The following is a 17,618-nucleotide window of genomic DNA, read 5'->3' as shown; positions in this document are numbered from 1 at the left end:
TTAGTATTTTTGTGAAGTCTTTGTTCTTCTTGTTCAGGATTGCTATTCAGGATCCTTCACGGTTCCATATAGGTTTAGGTGGGTTTTCTAGTTTTTGAAGAATGTTAGTGGAATGAGACAAGGGTGCCCACTCCATTGTTACTCAGTGTAATGCTTCAAGTCTTAGTTACAGTAATGAAACAAGAGAAAGATATAAAAGGGATTAACGTTGCAAAGGAAAAGTTAAATTTATCCTTACTTGCAGATGGCATGAATCTGTATTTAAAAGACACCATGGCCTCCAATCAGAAAACCTTTATATAGGATAAACACATAGTAATTTGCAAGATACAAAATTAATATACAGAAGTTAGTAACTTATATACACTAATAACAAACTTGCTGAAAAAGAAATTAGAATATCACAATCATAATAGTTTCTACAGTAAAAACTTAAGGAACTTACAAAGAACCTGAAGAGGACACCAGGCAATGGAAAGATTTATGCTCCTGAATTGACAATTAAATATTGTGAAAATGAATGTACTACAAAAATAATCTCTGCTTAATGCAATCCTCAAGAACTGAGGGGAGGTGGGGTGTGGATCCTAAATTCATAGAGCAATGCAAAAGGACATGGGTAGCCAAAGCAATTCTAAGCAGAACAGTGTTGCTATAGGCATCGTGTTACCTAACCTCAAACTATACCACACAGCCATAGTGAAAAAGCTAGCGTGCTGCTTCTACACAGACATGAGGACCAATGGGACATGGTAGAAACCGAGGAGCAAATCTGCACAGCTGTAGACACCTCATTAAACCGTTTACAGTTTTAAATTTTATGTGTAGTTTAATTTGTTGTGTTATGTGTATAATTTATTTGCTTGTGTGTGTGTGTATACACCATGTGTATACACCATGTGTGTATACAATGTACGTGCCTGGTGCTCTCAGAGGTCAAGAGAAAGCATTAACTTCCCTAGAGTTACCAATATTGTGAGCCACCACTATGATGGTGCTGGAAGATGGACCTGGGTCTTCTGCAAGAGCACCTACTCTTAACTTCAGAGTCATCTCACCAGCCCAGGACACTTTGTTTTTGACAGAGTTGTCAAAAACATAAATTGGAAAACAATCTTTTCAACAACTGCTTCTAGCAAAACTGGATGTTCACATTTAGAAGAATGAAATTTGATCTGTATCTTTCACCCTGCTCAAAAGTCAGCTCAAAGTGTGTTGTGGGAAATATTAAAAAGGCGCTTGGGCCAGCAACTCTGCCCCGGCGGCCTGGCCTGCCATGCACTGGCAGGCAATTGCAGACCTATTTTTATCTCGTGGAGACTCTGACTCAGAGCTCCACAATCTCCACCCAGCTCACTAAGTTCCCATTGGCAGGTTGTTACCATGCCAACCCCATGCTTCAAAACCCCCATGACCTTTGTAGTGTACCTCAGGCAAACCCACCCTTTACCCCGTACCTTTCTCTCTTGAACCTAGACAAGCTGCTGCGTGAAGAAAAACACAACACAGACTTTGTTCAGAAACAACGATAACTCAATTGCTGAGTACAACAACTAAAACCCTGACTTACAAGCCTTATTAAATCTAAATCCTTCGGTGGTGAATCCTGATGGATCCAGGGACTGGGAGACACTAGTAGCTACAGAAGGCCTAACACTCTCTTTTCCCCTGTTCAACCTGGAAGTCCCGCCTACACGCCCAGTGATTGGCTCCTTTATTCATGAGGGGAATTGGTTCACAAGAAGTCTCCTGTGTATGACTCACTCCTTGTCTGCAACCCCTCCCAGGAGAGCAGAATTAACATCAACATACAAACAGCACCAGACCCATTCACAACAAAAGTGGATCAAAGATCTTAAAACATGAAAAACTGAAACTACCAGGGAAAATACAGAAAATAGGTATAGGCAAGATTTTTTTTTAATACTAGAACCCAAGAAGCTCAGGCGATCGCTCTGAGATTTGACAAATAGAATATTGAGTCCCAAGACAGCCAGGACTACACAGAGAAACTCTGTCTCGACCCCCCACACCCCACACTCCGCACCCCCAAAAAAGGAGCATCTGCACAGGAGGAGCTGAGTGGAGAGAGTGCCTGTAGAATAGAAGCCGTTGCCAGATACACTTTAGGTAACTGGTTACTATCTGGAATACATAAAGTACTGCAAAAGTCTATCCTATCCTCTCTCCAAAAAAACAAACTGAAACTAGCAGCCTGTCATCCAGTGGACCAAAGAAATGAATAGAAGGTTCTCAAAGGAGAAGTAAAAATAGCAATCCATAAATAGTTCTGAAAGTATCTAATTTTCATAGCCATTATGGATGCTTTAAAAATTGTACTTATTGCCAGTCAACACTGGGTATCAAGAAAAGAAATGACAGCAAGTGCTAATAAGAATATGAGGAAAGATGAAGCTCCCTTCTGGTGACAGTCTAAACTAGGGCAGCCATTATGGAAAGCAGTGTGGAAGTTCATTAACAAACCAAAAACAGAATTACCATGTTAGCTATTCTGCTAGTCAGCATATACTGAAAGGACTCTGTATCCTGCGGAGAGACTGTTACTGTTCTGTTCATAATGTCAAGGACAGGAATCTAGTCTAGATATCCATCAACAGATGAGTGAATAATGACAATGTGGTCCATATATATACGTGTGTGTGTGTGTGTACACGATGGAATTTTATTCAGAAGTGAAGAACTGGAAATGTACTAAGTAACAAAAACCAGGCTCAAAAAGACATGCTGCATTTCTTATTTTTACCTATCTTTTAATCTATTTAATCTATTATCTGTTTCCAGTTGCATTTATCCTTTTGTGGGAACCCTAGGGTCTAATTTGTATATTTGTACATTTATGTAGGAGTGACTCTGGGTAGAAAGTGCCCTGTGAGAGGGGAAAACAAACCTTAATGGAGGGGGTGAGATAGATACTGTGACATGTGGACGTGCAGAGGCACGTTGCTGGAGGAAGGGAACAAGCAAAGCCTAGTACAGACAGCAGAGAGGGGCATCACCAAAAGCAAGTGTATGTGAAATGCTGAAAGAAAACACAGTTCTGTGCTTACTGATTGTCAGAAGTGTGGTCAAGTGAAAAGATGTTGCGTTTAGGAAGATGAGCATGGGCGTTCTTGTATGGAAGGAGATGAAAAGATTTTCTGAAAACTTTTAATAGTGCATTCACTTACGTTTTGTAATGTCAGATGTAAGTCACAAGTCTGCAATTTAGTCTGGCTGCAATTTAATGCTCAAGCATTAGCTGTCTGATTCTATGAACAAAACGTGTCCTAGCTTTCACACATACATTTTTAGGTACATATTACCTACTGAGGTATAGGCAAAAAATGTCAGTAGAGCTTACACCTCTTGATCAGTTTCACAATATCTAAAATATAGGTCTCCTACAGTTGATCTATACATAATATGTGAGAGATGCACACACAATCAACTATTCATTTCTTGTTGTCTCATAACTATTACTACATCAGTGATGGATCTTGTAATTGATGACCATTTTAGCTTGATAAAATATTTATAATACTTTTCTCAGGTCTTTCAGCTTCTTTCAAATGGTCTGTTATATTTGTGTGTTGTTCATATTTCTTATTTCTGTAAGATGTTTCAGATTCTTTTCTGAACAAAATGTTACAGAATAGTATTTGATAAATTACTTTAATTACTTTTAAAAAGAAAATGCATATTGGAGAGTATAATCACTAGCTTTAAGACATTTCTGCTGAAAAAACTAGGTAGTCCTGATCAGTTTCTTGGTGGCATTTGAAGATACTTTGAAGGTATAGAGGTATATATTTATTTGTATAATTTTTAGAGATTGTCAGTTTAAAGCTCAAATATCAGTCAGATGTTACTTACAGTTTCCTTTGTCTATTCCCAACTAGGATACCCAAAGAAAGATAACAAATGTCTCTGATGAAGTATCCAGTGAGGAGGGTCCCGAAACAGGATACCCATTGCGTGGTCATGTGGACAGAACTTCTGAAAGCGGTCTTCGAAATAGAAAGCCACACCATTATAAAAAGCATTATGCAAATGAGGTATACAATTTGACGTTACTTAAATGCACATATACCTGTGTTATATTACTTTCAATAATTGAGTGTTATTATTGAAATATTTCCCACTATTATCAATATATTATTGTTTTACATTATTATTATTATTATTAGAGAAATAATCTCACTATGTTCTGTTAACTATCCTGGAGAACTGTAATGGAGACCAGGCCAGCTCTAATCGAGATTTACCTGTTCTCTGCCTTCTGAATACTGGGATTGAAGGTGGGCCACCACGCCAGCTTTGTTTTACAGCCTTGATGGATAATGTAACATTGATCCAGTGTTTAATAGCCACTCACGCGGCTTCATTTTTGCGGTATCTATGTAGAGTCGTCCCCTTGGTGCTTCTTTACTGTCAGGCTGTTTCCTTGTTGACTGGGTTAGGAGTGGCGCCTCTTTTACATGTGGAGGTCAGAGAACAGCTTGTGGTAGTTTATCTTTCCAGGTGAGTTCCAGGGATCTAGCTCAGGTTGTCAAGATATTGTCAGGCTTGCTGCAGAGTGACCTTACCAGCTGAGACAGTCTGCCAGCTCCCGTGCCGGTCTTTTCACAGTCCGTTATATTGAAGTTACTTTCCAGGTAATTTCTCTCATGACGCTACTGCCACTTCCTAACCTCTCCATATTACAACATTTAGTAATTTTCTTCTTTGATTCCAGTTTTTCTTTTTTATAAATATATTTCTTTGCTTATTGTTTTTTCCAGATCTTTTCCCAATTTACTGACACCTCTAGACTTAAAACAATTTAGACAGAAAAACAGTATCATTCTGTTTAGTGCTTACTTCCCAAAGATGTGCCTGTGTCACCTCTTGTCAGCTCATTAGTCATTTCAAAATATACAAATTTCTTTTTTCTGGGTGATTCTGAGTTGTATTTATGAAAAAAATCAAGTCTTATTCTAGGGTAGACTGTGAGTCTCTTCAGGCTGCTAGGACAGTTACTTTCACATGGTTCTCTCAGTGTTTCCTTGGGCTTTGCTTGTCTTTCCCTCACGGTCTGCATTAGACACACTAAGACAGTACACCCGCTTACTGCTTTGTCACCCACACCCTGCTTTTAAACCAAATAACCAAGTCTAGGCCATCAGAATCTTACTTTATGCAGTTACACGTTTATTGTCACTGGAAACAAGATAGAGGGCCGTTTGTCTCCTACCCAGTTATATGATTTTGGAGGGATTTTGGCTTCTGTGATCTTTGCTCTTTGCAGAGCAAATTTTAAGTACTGGAATTCTTGAAGAGCAGGATATTATTCTTCTAAACTTAGATTTTAAATAACTATTGCTTAGGAAACATTTTATCTGGCACTGGAGAGATGGCTCCACAGTAAGAACACTTGTTGCTCTTGCAGTTGTTCTTGCAGAGAACCTGGATTCAGTTCACAGCCCTCACGTGATGGTTCACAGCCATCCTGACTCCAGTTCAGGGATCTGACAACTCCTGAACTTCTTGGGCAGTGTACAGTGTACATCCATATACGTGCAGGGAAAGCATTCATACACATAAAATAAAAATAAATCTTTTTAGAAAGAAACATTTTAACTTATTTAACATTGATAGTAAGCATTACATATACATTGAAAGTAAAGGCTTTAGAATGAGTGATGTTTAAACAGTTGCATTCACCACCCTCAGCTTTACCTTAGAAGCAGAGCCAACTTTCAAGGCTGTGTTCTAAAAGAGAACAGAACCTATAGAGCAGAAGATGTGGATCTGTGGGTTGTGACCCGTTTGGGGGTTCATATCAGATATCCTGCATATCAGATATTTATATTACAATTTGTAACAGTAGCGAGATTGTGGTTATGTAGTAGCATCATGATAACTATGGTTGGGGTCACTCCAGCATGAGGAACTGTATGGATTCAAGGGTTGCAGTGTTAGGAAGGCTGAGAGCCATGCTCGAGAAGCAGCAGCTGAGGCAGGTGTGTAGAATTGTTTGCACATTTATTTATAATCACTGGGCTCTTCAAATACCAAACTCTCCAAATTGCTTTGGTGTTTTGTGTTTTGTGTTGTTTTTCTTAAGAATAAGCCTTCCTCCCCGCAGACGATCATTTGGGTAGACTTAAACACAGAATGGTTCATGTATTTATTACCGCTGGGCAGTGGTGGCGCACACCTTTAATCCCAGCACTCGGGAGGCAGAGGCAGGTGGATTTCTGAGTTGGAGGCCAGCCTGGTTTACAGAGTGAGTTCCAGGACAGCGAGGGCTACACACACACAAAAAAACAAAAAACAAAAAACAAAACCAAAACCAAAAAAGTATTTTTTATTACCTTGTGCAGTTAACCACATTAGTAGAAAATTCACACAAAATAAAAAACCAACCAACACTTTTCTTAAACTACCGGATTGTCGTTCCTGTTTACTGTAGGAAATACACAAAATGACAATAAATCTATCAAAGATATGATGGTCTTTTCAGGTGACCCAGAAGTCAAAAGAAAATATTTTGAATTTACTTATCCGTTATAAAACAGTTTCAACGATTAAAAAGAGAAGTTGTTTCAGTTGGAGAAATAAGTGTTTCAGTACCTGAGGAAGTGTGGGGACCCTGCCACTCCTCATGCAGGTCTCTACCTGAGGGGGTGTGGGGACCCTGCCACTCCTCGTGCAGGTCTCTACCTGAGGGGGTGTGGGGACCCTGCCACTCCTCGTGCAGGTCTCTACCTGAGGGGGTGTGGGGACCCTGCCACTCCTCGTGCAGGTCTCTACCTGAGGGGGTGTGGGGACCCTGCCACTCCTCGTGCAGGTCTCTACCTGAGGGGGTGTGGGGACCCTGCCACTCCTCGTGCAGGTCTCTACCTGAGGGGGTGTGGGGACCCTGCCACTCCTCGTGCAGGTCTCTACCTGAGGGGGTGTGGGGACCCTGCCACTCCTCGTGCAGGCCTTCCCTCCCTGGCCTCTGCTCCTGGCCACTGTGCACTGTGGGTGCTGGCTCCTGGCCACTGTGCACTGTGGGTGCTGGCTCCTGTGTAAGAAGAGACAGCAGAGTTACTTGATGAGCTAGAAGGCAGAATGTATCCTAGAGAGTGGACTCTTTACGTCTTTTTGCTCTAGTCTGTCTATTCAATTCTCTTTTTCTTTCTTTCAAATTTTGTCTGTTTACTAGAGTAGATTAGGTTCTCATCAAATGAAGAAAGCGTGTGATAGAGATCTTCATACAGAACCCGTAGGTTTGGAATCGGACTATTTAAATGACTTGTTTTTCCCCCACTTTTTTGAGGCCCAGTTTATGCATCTGTATTTTAGGGGAGCAGAACTGTTCTCAATAGCCAAGGTTAGATTGAACAGGTTTGTTTGTTTGTTTGTTTTTTAATTAAGATATTTCTTATTTTTAGACTAAACAGTTGTTAAATAAATTTGGTTTTAAATGTAAAGACTGTAGGTAATTATTTTGAAGTTTATATCTGTAATGTAATAATGGTAAAATATCTTTGGCAGAACACAGAATCATAAACGCTTCCTTACTTATAAACCCACTTATTAGTTTTAATTAAAAAATAATACCTCTTAGTTTGTCACTTTATTTCAATATATGACTAGAACATCTATATCAAAACTTAATATTTGATAATAAACTATCTTTATTAAATATTTGACCTGGGTTAGAGGGCTGGCTCAGCAGTTAGAACACTGGCTATTCTCCTGGAGAGCCCAAGCTTGATTTCTAATTGCCATATGGTGACTCGCAACCATCCATAACTCTAGCTCTGGGGGGATTTGATCTGCGTGCAGCAGACGTGCATATAGTGCACAGACATGCATGCAGGCAAAACACTCATATGACTGAAATAGAGAGCTGTAAGGAAGCAACTTAACATTATCAATTACTGAAAACACTTTCTGTGCCCTGTTACTTACTGAAACTTTCATTAAGAGCTGGGCTAGGTGGTGCATGCCTTTAATCTCAGCACTTGGGAGGGAGAGGCAGGCACATCTCTCTGAGTTCAAGGCCATCCTGGTCTACAAAGTCAGCTCTAGGCCAGCCAGGGCAATTATCTCAAAAACTCAAAAACAAACAAAAAAAGAAAAAAGAAAAACTCTTCAAATGAAAACTTCTCGGGCGTTTAGTACTTTCAGTGACATTTATTTATCTGAAATTCTTTGGGAATTTTTTTAAAAGACAGACTGGTTTTGCCCTGACTTTCTATATTTTACATGTGCAGTTAAAAAAAATGTGTGTTTATTCTGACAATTTCATATACATTATATTGTATCTTTATCATATCCACTTCCCCTGTTTTCTTTCTCCTGCCTAGACTCTCTTGTCATGTCCCTTTTCTACTTTCATTTTCCTTAAAAAAACAAAACAAAAAACAACAAAGAAAAAGAGCCTTAGAGTGCGTAGTTATTATTGTCCATCCCCATCTGGGTCGTGCACTGGAGCATGGCTCATGTGGGACCACGGCGTGGGAGAAGCTGGCTTTCCCTTTCCTCGCAGTCCTAACTGGTCTTGGGGCCTTGAGCTCCTCCCTGACCTGTTCTGCAGTGCGGACTTAGCATCCACTGTAAAGGTGAACCATAGCTGCCTTTGAGCTCATGAGTGCAACAGCCAGGCCATGCTAGGTGACAGTAGAGAGTTGCAGCCCTCACAGGGTTTCTGCCTCCTCGTCTATGATATTCCTGAGCCTGGAGGTTGGGGGTGACATAGATGATCCATTTAGGAGTGAGCATTCAGCAGTACGTATTCTCAGCATTGGACTAATGTGGGTCTCTGTATTCACTGTTGTCTATTATAAAACTCTTCTTTGGCTGGGGTTCAGAGCTACACTAATCTATGAGTATAAACATAAATACTTAGCCATTTAACAATATAAACATTAGCAAAACAACAGTAGTCGATTTTCCCCAGGGGCCTGTAACCTCCCAAACCATCGGCTTTTGACCAGTTTTACAGTAGCAAGCATGACTCCCTCTTTGTGGAAGCTCAGAGCAGTTGCTTACTCCCAGAACAGCTATGCCACCATTGGAGCTTCGTGCATTGTGACCTGTAGGGTTCAGCTCTTGGGTAAGATCTTCATGTCTTTTTCTCCTGTAGCAGACTACATATTACTTTATGGTGCTGTGAAATACAGCCAACGGGTAGTTTCTGCTATGTTAAGTTCATCTTCCTGTTCATTTCTTTAAAAACAAATTGCCTCTTATTCATCTTCCCTTCCACAAATGGGTATCAGTATATTAATATCCATTAATAGTGAGTCTGCATTTAAAAGTCATAAAGAGTGCATTTCATTCAAAGCATTTTATTATTTGTAGTAAGGATAATAAACAAACAAAAAAGTAGTGTTTGTGCCTGTCTTTTGAGATCCAAGTATGTGAGACTATTGCATGAACAGCTAAGAAAGAATTATTGATCTAGAAAGTAAATGAAAACAGTGTTGTCCTATGACCATAACTCACTTCAGTGATGATGTCATTTGTCTAGCTAGAAGGCATTAAAGCATATAAACTGTAATAGTCAATTATCCACAGCTCTCTAAAGAAATACAGGATCAATGCTACGGTGTAAGGAAGTAGTCAAGGGCAGAGTAGCAAAGACAGCTGTGATTGAAGCCAGGAAGCAGTCCAGGTTCTTTAGAGAAAAGGCTGTGCACACAAGGCATGCTGGTTAATGGAATTTGAACTTGATCAAGGAACTTTAGGAAGCCATGGTGGAGGATTGTGCTTAGAGGATTGTGGGTTGTGGCAGTTTTATTTTGGAAAAGTTAGTCTATAAAGAAGGAGAGGGCTTTTAGGTGTGGGCCATTCTGCATTTTACAAAGGTATGAACAACAGTGTCTCACTTTTAATGTTTATTTTATGGGTATGGGTATTTTCCCTGAGTGTATCGACGTGTAACCACTTGTGTGCCTGTGGAGGCCAGAAAGGGCCATCAGGTGCTTTGGTACCAGAACTAACGACACTCTATGAGGGTGCTGAGGATTGAACCCAAGCCCTCTGGAAGGGCATTTAACAGTTGAGCCATCTTTACAGACCATAATTTTTTTTAATAGTCAAATGAAAAAAAAATTAACAGTCCTTAGAGGCAGAGGATAACAAATCTAAAATTTGACCTGGTTATAAGGATAACCTTTGTCTTTATTCAGTAAACTATGTTTTACATTAAACAAGTTTTACTCATGTTTATTTTATAAACCAAAAATAAGGATAACATCAGTCAATAGAAAATGCTTGTTTCTGGACATGGTAATACTAGCACTTGGGAGGCTGAGACAAGAGGGGCATAGGAGTTCAAGTCCAGCTTGGGCTATATGAGGCTCTGCTTCACTTAGAGAAAGAGAAAGGAGATGGGCAGGAAGAAGAGAAAAAGAAAAGAACACTCAAAAAAATTACTTGGGTGACATCTTGGATATAACAAATCTGAAGATGACCCAGGTTTTTGGAGCCACCAGATGCTAGGTCTTGAGAGGACAGTACCAGTAGTAAAACACTGTAACAAACTATGAAAAGTGTCTTTTCTAGTTTTTTTTTTTTTACCTGTGCAATATAGTTTTCTGCTTGTGTGCCATAGATTATCTTGAAAACACAAGATAAGGATTGTCTTCTTGGTTTTGATTTCCATGTTTTACCTTCGAGAAAGTCAGTAATATGATGAAATCTATTTTTGCAAATATATGTATATGCAAAATAGCTCCATTGAATAAGTCAGGCTTACTGGCACACATCTCTAATCCTGGTACTCATGAAGTATAGGCAGGTAAATTGTATTTCTGAAGCTAACCTGGGCTGTGTTGTACACCCAAAGCCAGCTGGAACTACATGGGTAAACATTTGCATTACTTCATGGTAGAGCACTGGAGGCCCTTGGATTAAGCAGGAAAAGATCTATACCATATGAACTCCCTGTCTACTTGAATTCTGAGCTCTCTATAAATTTTAAGAGAAAATAGACATACCTTTTGCATGCAGAGTAACATCCGATCTGAAATATAAAACCAGAGGGCATCCTTTTGTTAGTCCTAAAGATCAGTCTGTACTTTATTGTTCTGCTGTCTCTTGTACTGTCCTGTGACAAGATGTTGTTGTAACAATATACGGTTCTGATAAAATCCTTTGAGTTGGGAAGAATACATAAATTGTATTAATGTCAAAGAATATCTTGATTTCAGGATGCCCCTAAATCGGGTACTAGTTGCAGCTCTCGCTGTTCAAGTTCCAGACAGGATTCTGAGAGCACAAGGCCAGAATCTGAAACCGAAGATGTATTATGGGAAGACTTGTTACACTGTGCGGAATGCCGCTCATCTTGTACCAGTGAGACAGATGTGGGAAACCCTCAGATAAATCCATGTGGGAAGAAAGAATATAGAGACGACCCTTTTCATCAGGTCAGTTTACAGTGCTGGATTGTTGGAACTGTCAGAGCATCTCCTTTGAATGTATGTACAGATCTTACAAGAGGTGACAAAAGCGTTTACATTTAATGGAATGAATACTTACAAGGGCTTTCTTTTCGTTTTCATTTGGTGGCCTGTGTCTAGCTGCATTAGAGTATTTGAGTCTCAGTGTTTACATTGTGGTTGTATCTCCCACCCTCACACACATGTTCCTGAGTCAGTAGGTGGAGCTCTGTGGATCACACACATGTTCCTGAGTCAGTAGGTGGAGCTCTGTGGATCACACACATGTTCCTGAGTCAGTAGGTGGAGCTCTGTGGATCAGATCTGTGGTTTGGATGCACTAGTCTTTTTGTCTTATTCAGATTCATGTATACCTGGGCCTGCCTTTCGGATTATGATTCAAAATTCGATGTCCCCAGAGTATCCAATTTGTATTACTTAGAACCCATAGTCACATTATCCAGTAGGGATGTAGTGAGTCATGTATGTAAGTTCCCATTAGCCTCATTAAAAACAGCTCTAAAAGGTGGAATTCCAATATCTTTACTTAACCAAGTATGTTCAACATATTATTCCTTAATATGTAATTAATGTGAGACTAGAAGTGGTATAGATGACATAAGCCTACAAACTTTAGTCTTAACCCTTATGTACACCTCATTTTAGACTAATCACAGTCAAGGTGTTCAAACCACAGTTGCGTCAGATACTGTATTGAATCCTTTAATGTCCATCAGTGCCCTATCTTTAACAGAACCCCCCATCTTTGTAAATCTTTCTCCCTGTACTTAGAGTCTTGGTATTTAAAATAAGGAAAGAAGCAGGATATGGTGCTGAGGCTGACCAGCCTACTGGGCAAGCTCAGAGCAAGTAAGAGACCTGTTTTCTTAAATAAAGTAAGGTAGATAGCAGCTGAGGTTGACCTGACCTCTGCATAGGTAAGTGTATGTGCACTCCCTCTTATGCACAGGCCCACCCCTACACAGTTCTTACCCTTTTCACTTACTTTCTTTTAGCTAACTTCTTATCAAATGTTATCAAGAAAAACAAACATCCTTACAAACTAGAGATAGAAGACAAGTTCCTTAATCTAATTAAGAGTAGTTACTTAAGAACCTTAGCCGTGACATAATACTATAGTCTGTATGGCCTACCCAGTACTCATTTGTGTAGTTAAGGTAGCCAGTAGTCCCAGGTTAGGATGTCAGCATGGTCACTTTCTTGGTACCCTGCCCCCCCCCCCCCCATCCTTCCACTATAGATAGCAAGATCTGAACCTAATTCTAGGAAATACTTTTATTAAAAGCAGGCACCAGGTGAAGGTGTTCATTATTCTGTTTTTTTAACAATTATGGCAGCCTTTTTTGTTCATTTTTCTGCCAGTTTGGGTTGGATTTGAACTAGTTAAAGTTTACATTAAGGAATGAAATGTTAAAGATAGCAAAAATTTGTTGAGTGTTTGGCACACAGGCCTTTAATCCCCAAACTTGAAAGACAGAGGCAGATGGGTATCCAAGTGAGATCCTGTCTTTAAAACAAAATAAAAGTTTAAATAACAGTAGATAAACTTTCCCTACAGATAGAAACTCTTAGTTTAAAGTGAGAGTAGGATAGTTTTGTATGGATGCGTAAACCGACCAAGAAAAATCCAAACACAGTGTAAAGGGAAAAAGTCTAAAACATTTACAAGGAATACAGAATAGTCATCTTTGTTATTTCAGTTAATAGACAAATGACGCTGGCTGTGATGATCTGTGCCTTTAACACTAGCACTTACTCAGGTGGCAGAGGCAAGTGCCTCTGACAGGTTGGATACCACTCTGATCTACAAAGACAGGTTACCTGATGAGATACTGTCTCAAAAGAGGGAGAGAGAAGGAGAGGGCGGGAAACAGAGAGAGGGAGAAAGGGAAAAGGAGAGAGAAGAAAGAAGGAAGAAAAGAGGGAAGGAAAGAGAAGAGGGGTGGGAGAAGACTCAATAGAACAACAAACAAAAGGATCTGAAGAAGTAGCTTATGGTTACAGTGGAGATAAGGAATATGTTAATATGGGCAGTTTTGTTAGTGCTCAGGCAAATACAGTTCAGAGCAACGAGACACCACTGATGAGAGTTAGATTCCAACACATTGAAGAGGACAGGCATGGTGGTGCACCTTTAATCCCAGCACTCACGGACAGAAGCAGGCCGGTTTCTGGTAGTTCTACGCCAGCGTGCTCTACATAATGAGTCTCAGGACATCCAGAGCTAAATAATAGAGAGACCCTGTTTTGAATAAACAAATAAATAATTTTTAGAAATTATCAGTATTGACAAGATTTTGAAAAAGGAAACCATTAAGCAGTGTGTTGATACAGATCTGTACAATTGTTTTGGAGTAGCTTGCTATCATCTGATTAAGTGTGAAGGCGCACAGAAGCTGATCCCCTCTCATCCAACTTCAGTGGCATTCAAATGATGGACACAGGAAAAGGAAATGCATATCACACTGTATGTGATAGTAAAAATTACACCGGACATGGGAGCGGCAATAATCCCAGCGCTTGGGAGACATAGTCAGGTGGATCTCCGTAAGTTCAAGGACAGCCTGGTCTACATAGTGAGTTCCAGAGTACATAGAGAAACTCTATCTCAAAAAACCAAAAAAGGAAAGGAGAGAAAACAGTAAGTGAAGATAGCATAGCTGTGATGACTTTCTTCATTATAAACTTAGCAGGATTTAGAGTCACCTAGGAAACACACCATCAGAGGAGTGAATGACTTCATAAACAGGACAGACAAAGCCAGCCCAGCATTGATATTTCCCCTGTTCTACCTCCCTATTAGTGCCACATACCAGGACATTTCTGGAGTCATGCCTTCCTGGCGTGGCAGACTATTCAACAGCTAGACTGTGAGGCAGCATCAAGAAGCCTTCCTGTGCCTCTTCCTGCTGGGCCTTCTGCTGCAGGGCTGGGCAGCAGAGACATAGTCAGAGCTTGTCATAAACAGTCCATAACAATCACAGTAAACTTAGCCGCATGGCAGCACAAGGCAGTTTGGGGAGCATAAGTTTTCAATTATAAGTTGAAGTATAAATTTGTTTTATTTTTTGAGTGAAAGTAATTTGAAGAACTATGCAGTACTGTTTATATATTCATATATAAGCATATGTGATTGGGTGTAATCACATGAAGGGAGAATAAGCTTGGAATTTAGAGTTGTAGAACTTGTTGACTAACAAAATAAAAGTATACAAAATAATTTCCAACTTTACTTAAAATGTTTTACTCCAGCAAGTTGAGAAGAAAGGTAAACTTGGTAAAGCCAGCTGCCTGAGTAGCTGAATGAAGTCTTTTACTTTAAAAATATGCCCACTGGTTTTGGCTTCAGACCCACTGCCAAATGGCAGGGGGAAGCAAGCTCCCTGCTAAGTGGGGAGAGTCTGAAGGAGTGGTGGCTGAGAAGCGCAGCGTGCCTGCTGGGGAAGATAAGGTAGTTCACAGGAGAGGTGGGAACCTGAGAGCTGTGCAGCACAGGAAGGGGCATGTGAGGAAGCTAGGAGGGGGAGATGGAAAGAACTGTAAAAGAACAACATCCACAGGTCCTGGCAGGGATAGCCACAAGCTCTGGGGTAGCAGGGAGGAGCTTATACAACAGGCAGGCTCTCTGAGACCCAGGTTTGCTCTGTCTACCAATGAGGGAAAAGAACCAGAGGACGGGGTATGTGAATCATGTTTCTGTGGGAATCCAGATGGCAGATCGGCCAAGGCAGAAGTGATAAATGGAGGAATGACTGTGTTTAAGGGAACAAGTGCTTCATCAAGGTTTCAGAGACCCAGTCAGATGGGAGGTTGCTAACGCTGACTCATTTCAGAGGTGAAACGATTCAGGGTGTGGCCACGGGAATACCTAAGGGCCCCTGGATCTGAAGCCAGGAGAACAGTGGAGAACAGTCCACTAGACTGTGATGCGGTGAGGCCTGTGCACACTTACAAATAGATTGGATGGAGCTAGTTGGAAATGCCTTTGAGCCGTTATCCCTGTATCTCCATAAACAGCGTAGTGTGACTATTGTTGTCCCACTTACTCCTTGGTACATAGTATGTGTTTAGTAAATACTACCTGAAAAATACATAGCACTTAGGACTTTCCAAAGTTGCTTATGAAAATATTTAATAATTTAGCCTATGCATTTAATGCCATCCTTCTGTTTTTCTATTAGACTAAAAAAACCTCTCAGCACACTACTCTGCATATTAATTATTGGTTTTAGAATAAAGGCTCTTTTTTTTTTTTACACAATTTCATATTTTCAAGTTTCCAGAAGGTTCATGTTTTTCAGTATTACTAGTTATCAGGCGTAGAAATTGGTTTCCTTTAATGAAAAAAACTACCAGATTGTTTTCTTGTCTGGCTGTAGGTTTGCAAGACCATTTTCTGTTTACCCTGAACAGTTAGATTGGCATATTCTTTTCAGAATATTACCAAATACATATTTTTGTTATGTTTGTAAGTAGTAGCAAATATTTCATAGAAAAGGAATTTTTCTGCTAATTCTGGCTGGGTCTATAATGAAATAAAAAGCCATATTCAGGTGATACTATTTTCTAGTAGGTATAGCCAGATTTTAATGACTACATTCCCATATTTGGAACCACCAAGTAAAGCAGTTGTCATAGTGAATGTATTTGGAATAAAACATAACATCATTGCAATTTAAGGTTTTCTTTTTGAATGAAGATGAAAGCAAAACACTGGAGATCTGGGAAGAAGGAAGATTCAGCTTGAAAATCTATATCTTCAGTGTGTGCAGCCTGCACAGGCCACACATGACCCATGGCTAACTGTGCGCTGCTCAGCACATCTGTCACTGCTGTGTCGTCACAAACGTTTAGTAGCTCCTTGCTCTTGCCTTTCTGCTGAGCCCTTTAGGATAGGATTTCTCATGTCATGATGCTCTCTGTATCCTGTGTATGTTTAAACAAGAGTTTTAAGTGTATGTTTGACAAAAACACAAATACATTGAGAGATAACATGGTTCTTCTGAATAACTAAATTGTCCAGTTCTCTTGGCATTTAGCTGTAAGAAAATGAAGTCAGATGTTTGAAAAAGTGACTTGGAAGAAGTACTTTGAGGACAGCAAAGAAGTTGACTTCTTATTCTGTCTCTAGATTGACCGCCATTGTACAAACATATTCTTTGTGTAATTGAGCAGACCTGTAATTTCTGTTACACAATGAGCCTGGAAATCTGTTATTACTTAGTTAAAGTCTGTTGCCTCCTAGACTTACTGTTCTGTGCTGGCTAGCTTTATTATCAACCTGACAGGATCTGAAGTCACCTAGGAGACAAGCACAGATTTGTAAAAAGTTACTTACATTAGCTAAGCCTCTGGGACACTCCTGTGTTTCAGGTTTTTATCCGACGTATACATTTTATGCCCCTCAGCCCCTCCCTTGCCTTTAAGGCACCAGGACTGACCTCAGGGCCTTGTGCATTGCGTACTAGATGGGCGCCCTCCCTCAAAGCCACTCCTAGGATGTTTTGATTCTAGTAGATTGAAGAATTTCTTATTAAGTTTTCAGAGAGAGTTTGATATTTATTTTGATACAAAATTATTTCTGTTCTAAACTAGCATATATTGTTAAGAAGTTATGAAATATCCCTTACTTCAAGTGATATTTTACAATATTTCAAAGCAGATAAGCCCCATAATTCATGAAATATATAAATACCATGAAAGTATTTAGAAAAGATAAAATGCCCCCCTTTTTTATATATTATTGACTTTTTAGACAACTTCAGTTGAAGTCTATTAATTCACCTTTATCCCCCCTTATGAAATATTATATTTCTTAACTTTATGGAAATATTTTGAAATAGTATATGTCAACAATCTATTGATTGTATTCCTTAGGTCACTATGAATGCCAAACATATCCTTTATATAAAATGTGGGAAATATATCAATCCTTGAGTTGTGAGTTAGAAATGCTGTAGTGTAAACTAAATAGTCCTATTCCAGCTCCACTGTAAGTTCTACATTTTTATAACTGCATAATTTTTATGTTATCTGTTTAATTATAACTAATTTTAAATTGAGGTTTTTATGTAGCTAAAATTGTATGTGTATAAATATAACTAATATACAGATAAATGTATTCCATTTATAAAGTATATATTTACCAATTTTATTTAGTATAGCTATATATAG

The 17,618-nt window shown here is 39.5% G+C and overlaps 2 protein-coding genes across 8 annotated transcripts in view; one reads left to right on the top strand and one right to left on the bottom strand.

Moving 5' to 3' along the window:
- Positions 1-17,618, top strand: part of Phtf2 (putative homeodomain transcription factor 2) — a 123,474-nt gene that overhangs the window by 88,454 nt on the left and 17,402 nt on the right. For 3 of the 5 annotated variants that reach the window (XR_003955706.1, XM_030254785.1, XM_030254786.1), the window contains 2 exons: positions 3,900-4,055; positions 11,237-11,411. Coding sequence is in view for 4 of the 5 variants with exons in the window: in XM_030254785.1 (XP_030110645.1) it covers positions 3,922-4,055; positions 11,237-11,411 (309 nt within the window). In the remaining variant the exon portion in view is untranslated. Of the gene's footprint in view, positions 1-3,899; positions 4,056-11,192; positions 11,412-17,618 lie in introns of all 5 variants that reach the window. The other 2 variants (NM_172992.3, XM_006535801.2) reach the window with 2 other exon arrangements.
- Positions 6,334-16,880, bottom strand: Gm52806 (predicted gene, 52806). Of its 3 annotated transcripts, none has more exons than XM_030254985.1 (4): positions 14,258-16,880; positions 13,577-13,686; positions 10,980-11,005; positions 6,334-7,051 (listed from the first exon to the last, which is right to left on the bottom strand). In XM_030254985.1, the coding sequence occupies exons 1-4, from the start codon at positions 14,275-14,277 to the stop codon at positions 6,563-6,565; spliced, it is 645 nt and encodes a 214-aa protein (XP_030110845.1). In that variant the 5' UTR covers positions 14,278-16,880; the 3' UTR covers positions 6,334-6,562. The 3 variants fall into 3 exon arrangements, 2 of the variants coding, with proteins under 2 accessions (XP_030110845.1, XP_030110846.1); XM_030254986.1 differs by having other exon boundaries at positions 13,596-13,686; XR_003955873.1 differs by lacking the exon at positions 13,577-13,686 and having other exon boundaries at positions 6,334-11,005.

Source organism: Mus musculus, chromosome 5 (genome assembly GCF_000001635.26).
Source record: "Mus musculus strain C57BL/6J chromosome 5, GRCm38.p6 C57BL/6J".
In the NCBI taxonomy this organism is placed as follows: Eukaryota; Metazoa; Chordata; class Mammalia; order Rodentia; family Muridae; genus Mus; species Mus musculus.
This window is presented reverse-complemented; position numbering and strand designations above follow the sequence as displayed.

Coding starts and splice junctions, on each gene's coding strand:
- Gm52806 (XM_030254985.1), bottom strand. CDS start 14,277: ATGACTCCAGAAATGTCCTG. Junction 13,687..14,257: donor ATGACTCCAGAAATGTCCTG/GTATGTGGCACT, acceptor TATTCAAAACAG/GGTCTCTCTATTATTTAGCT. Junction 7,052..10,979: donor TGTTACTCTGCATGCAAAAG/GTATGTCTATTT, acceptor CTTCTTACACAG/GAGCCAGCACCCACAGTGCA.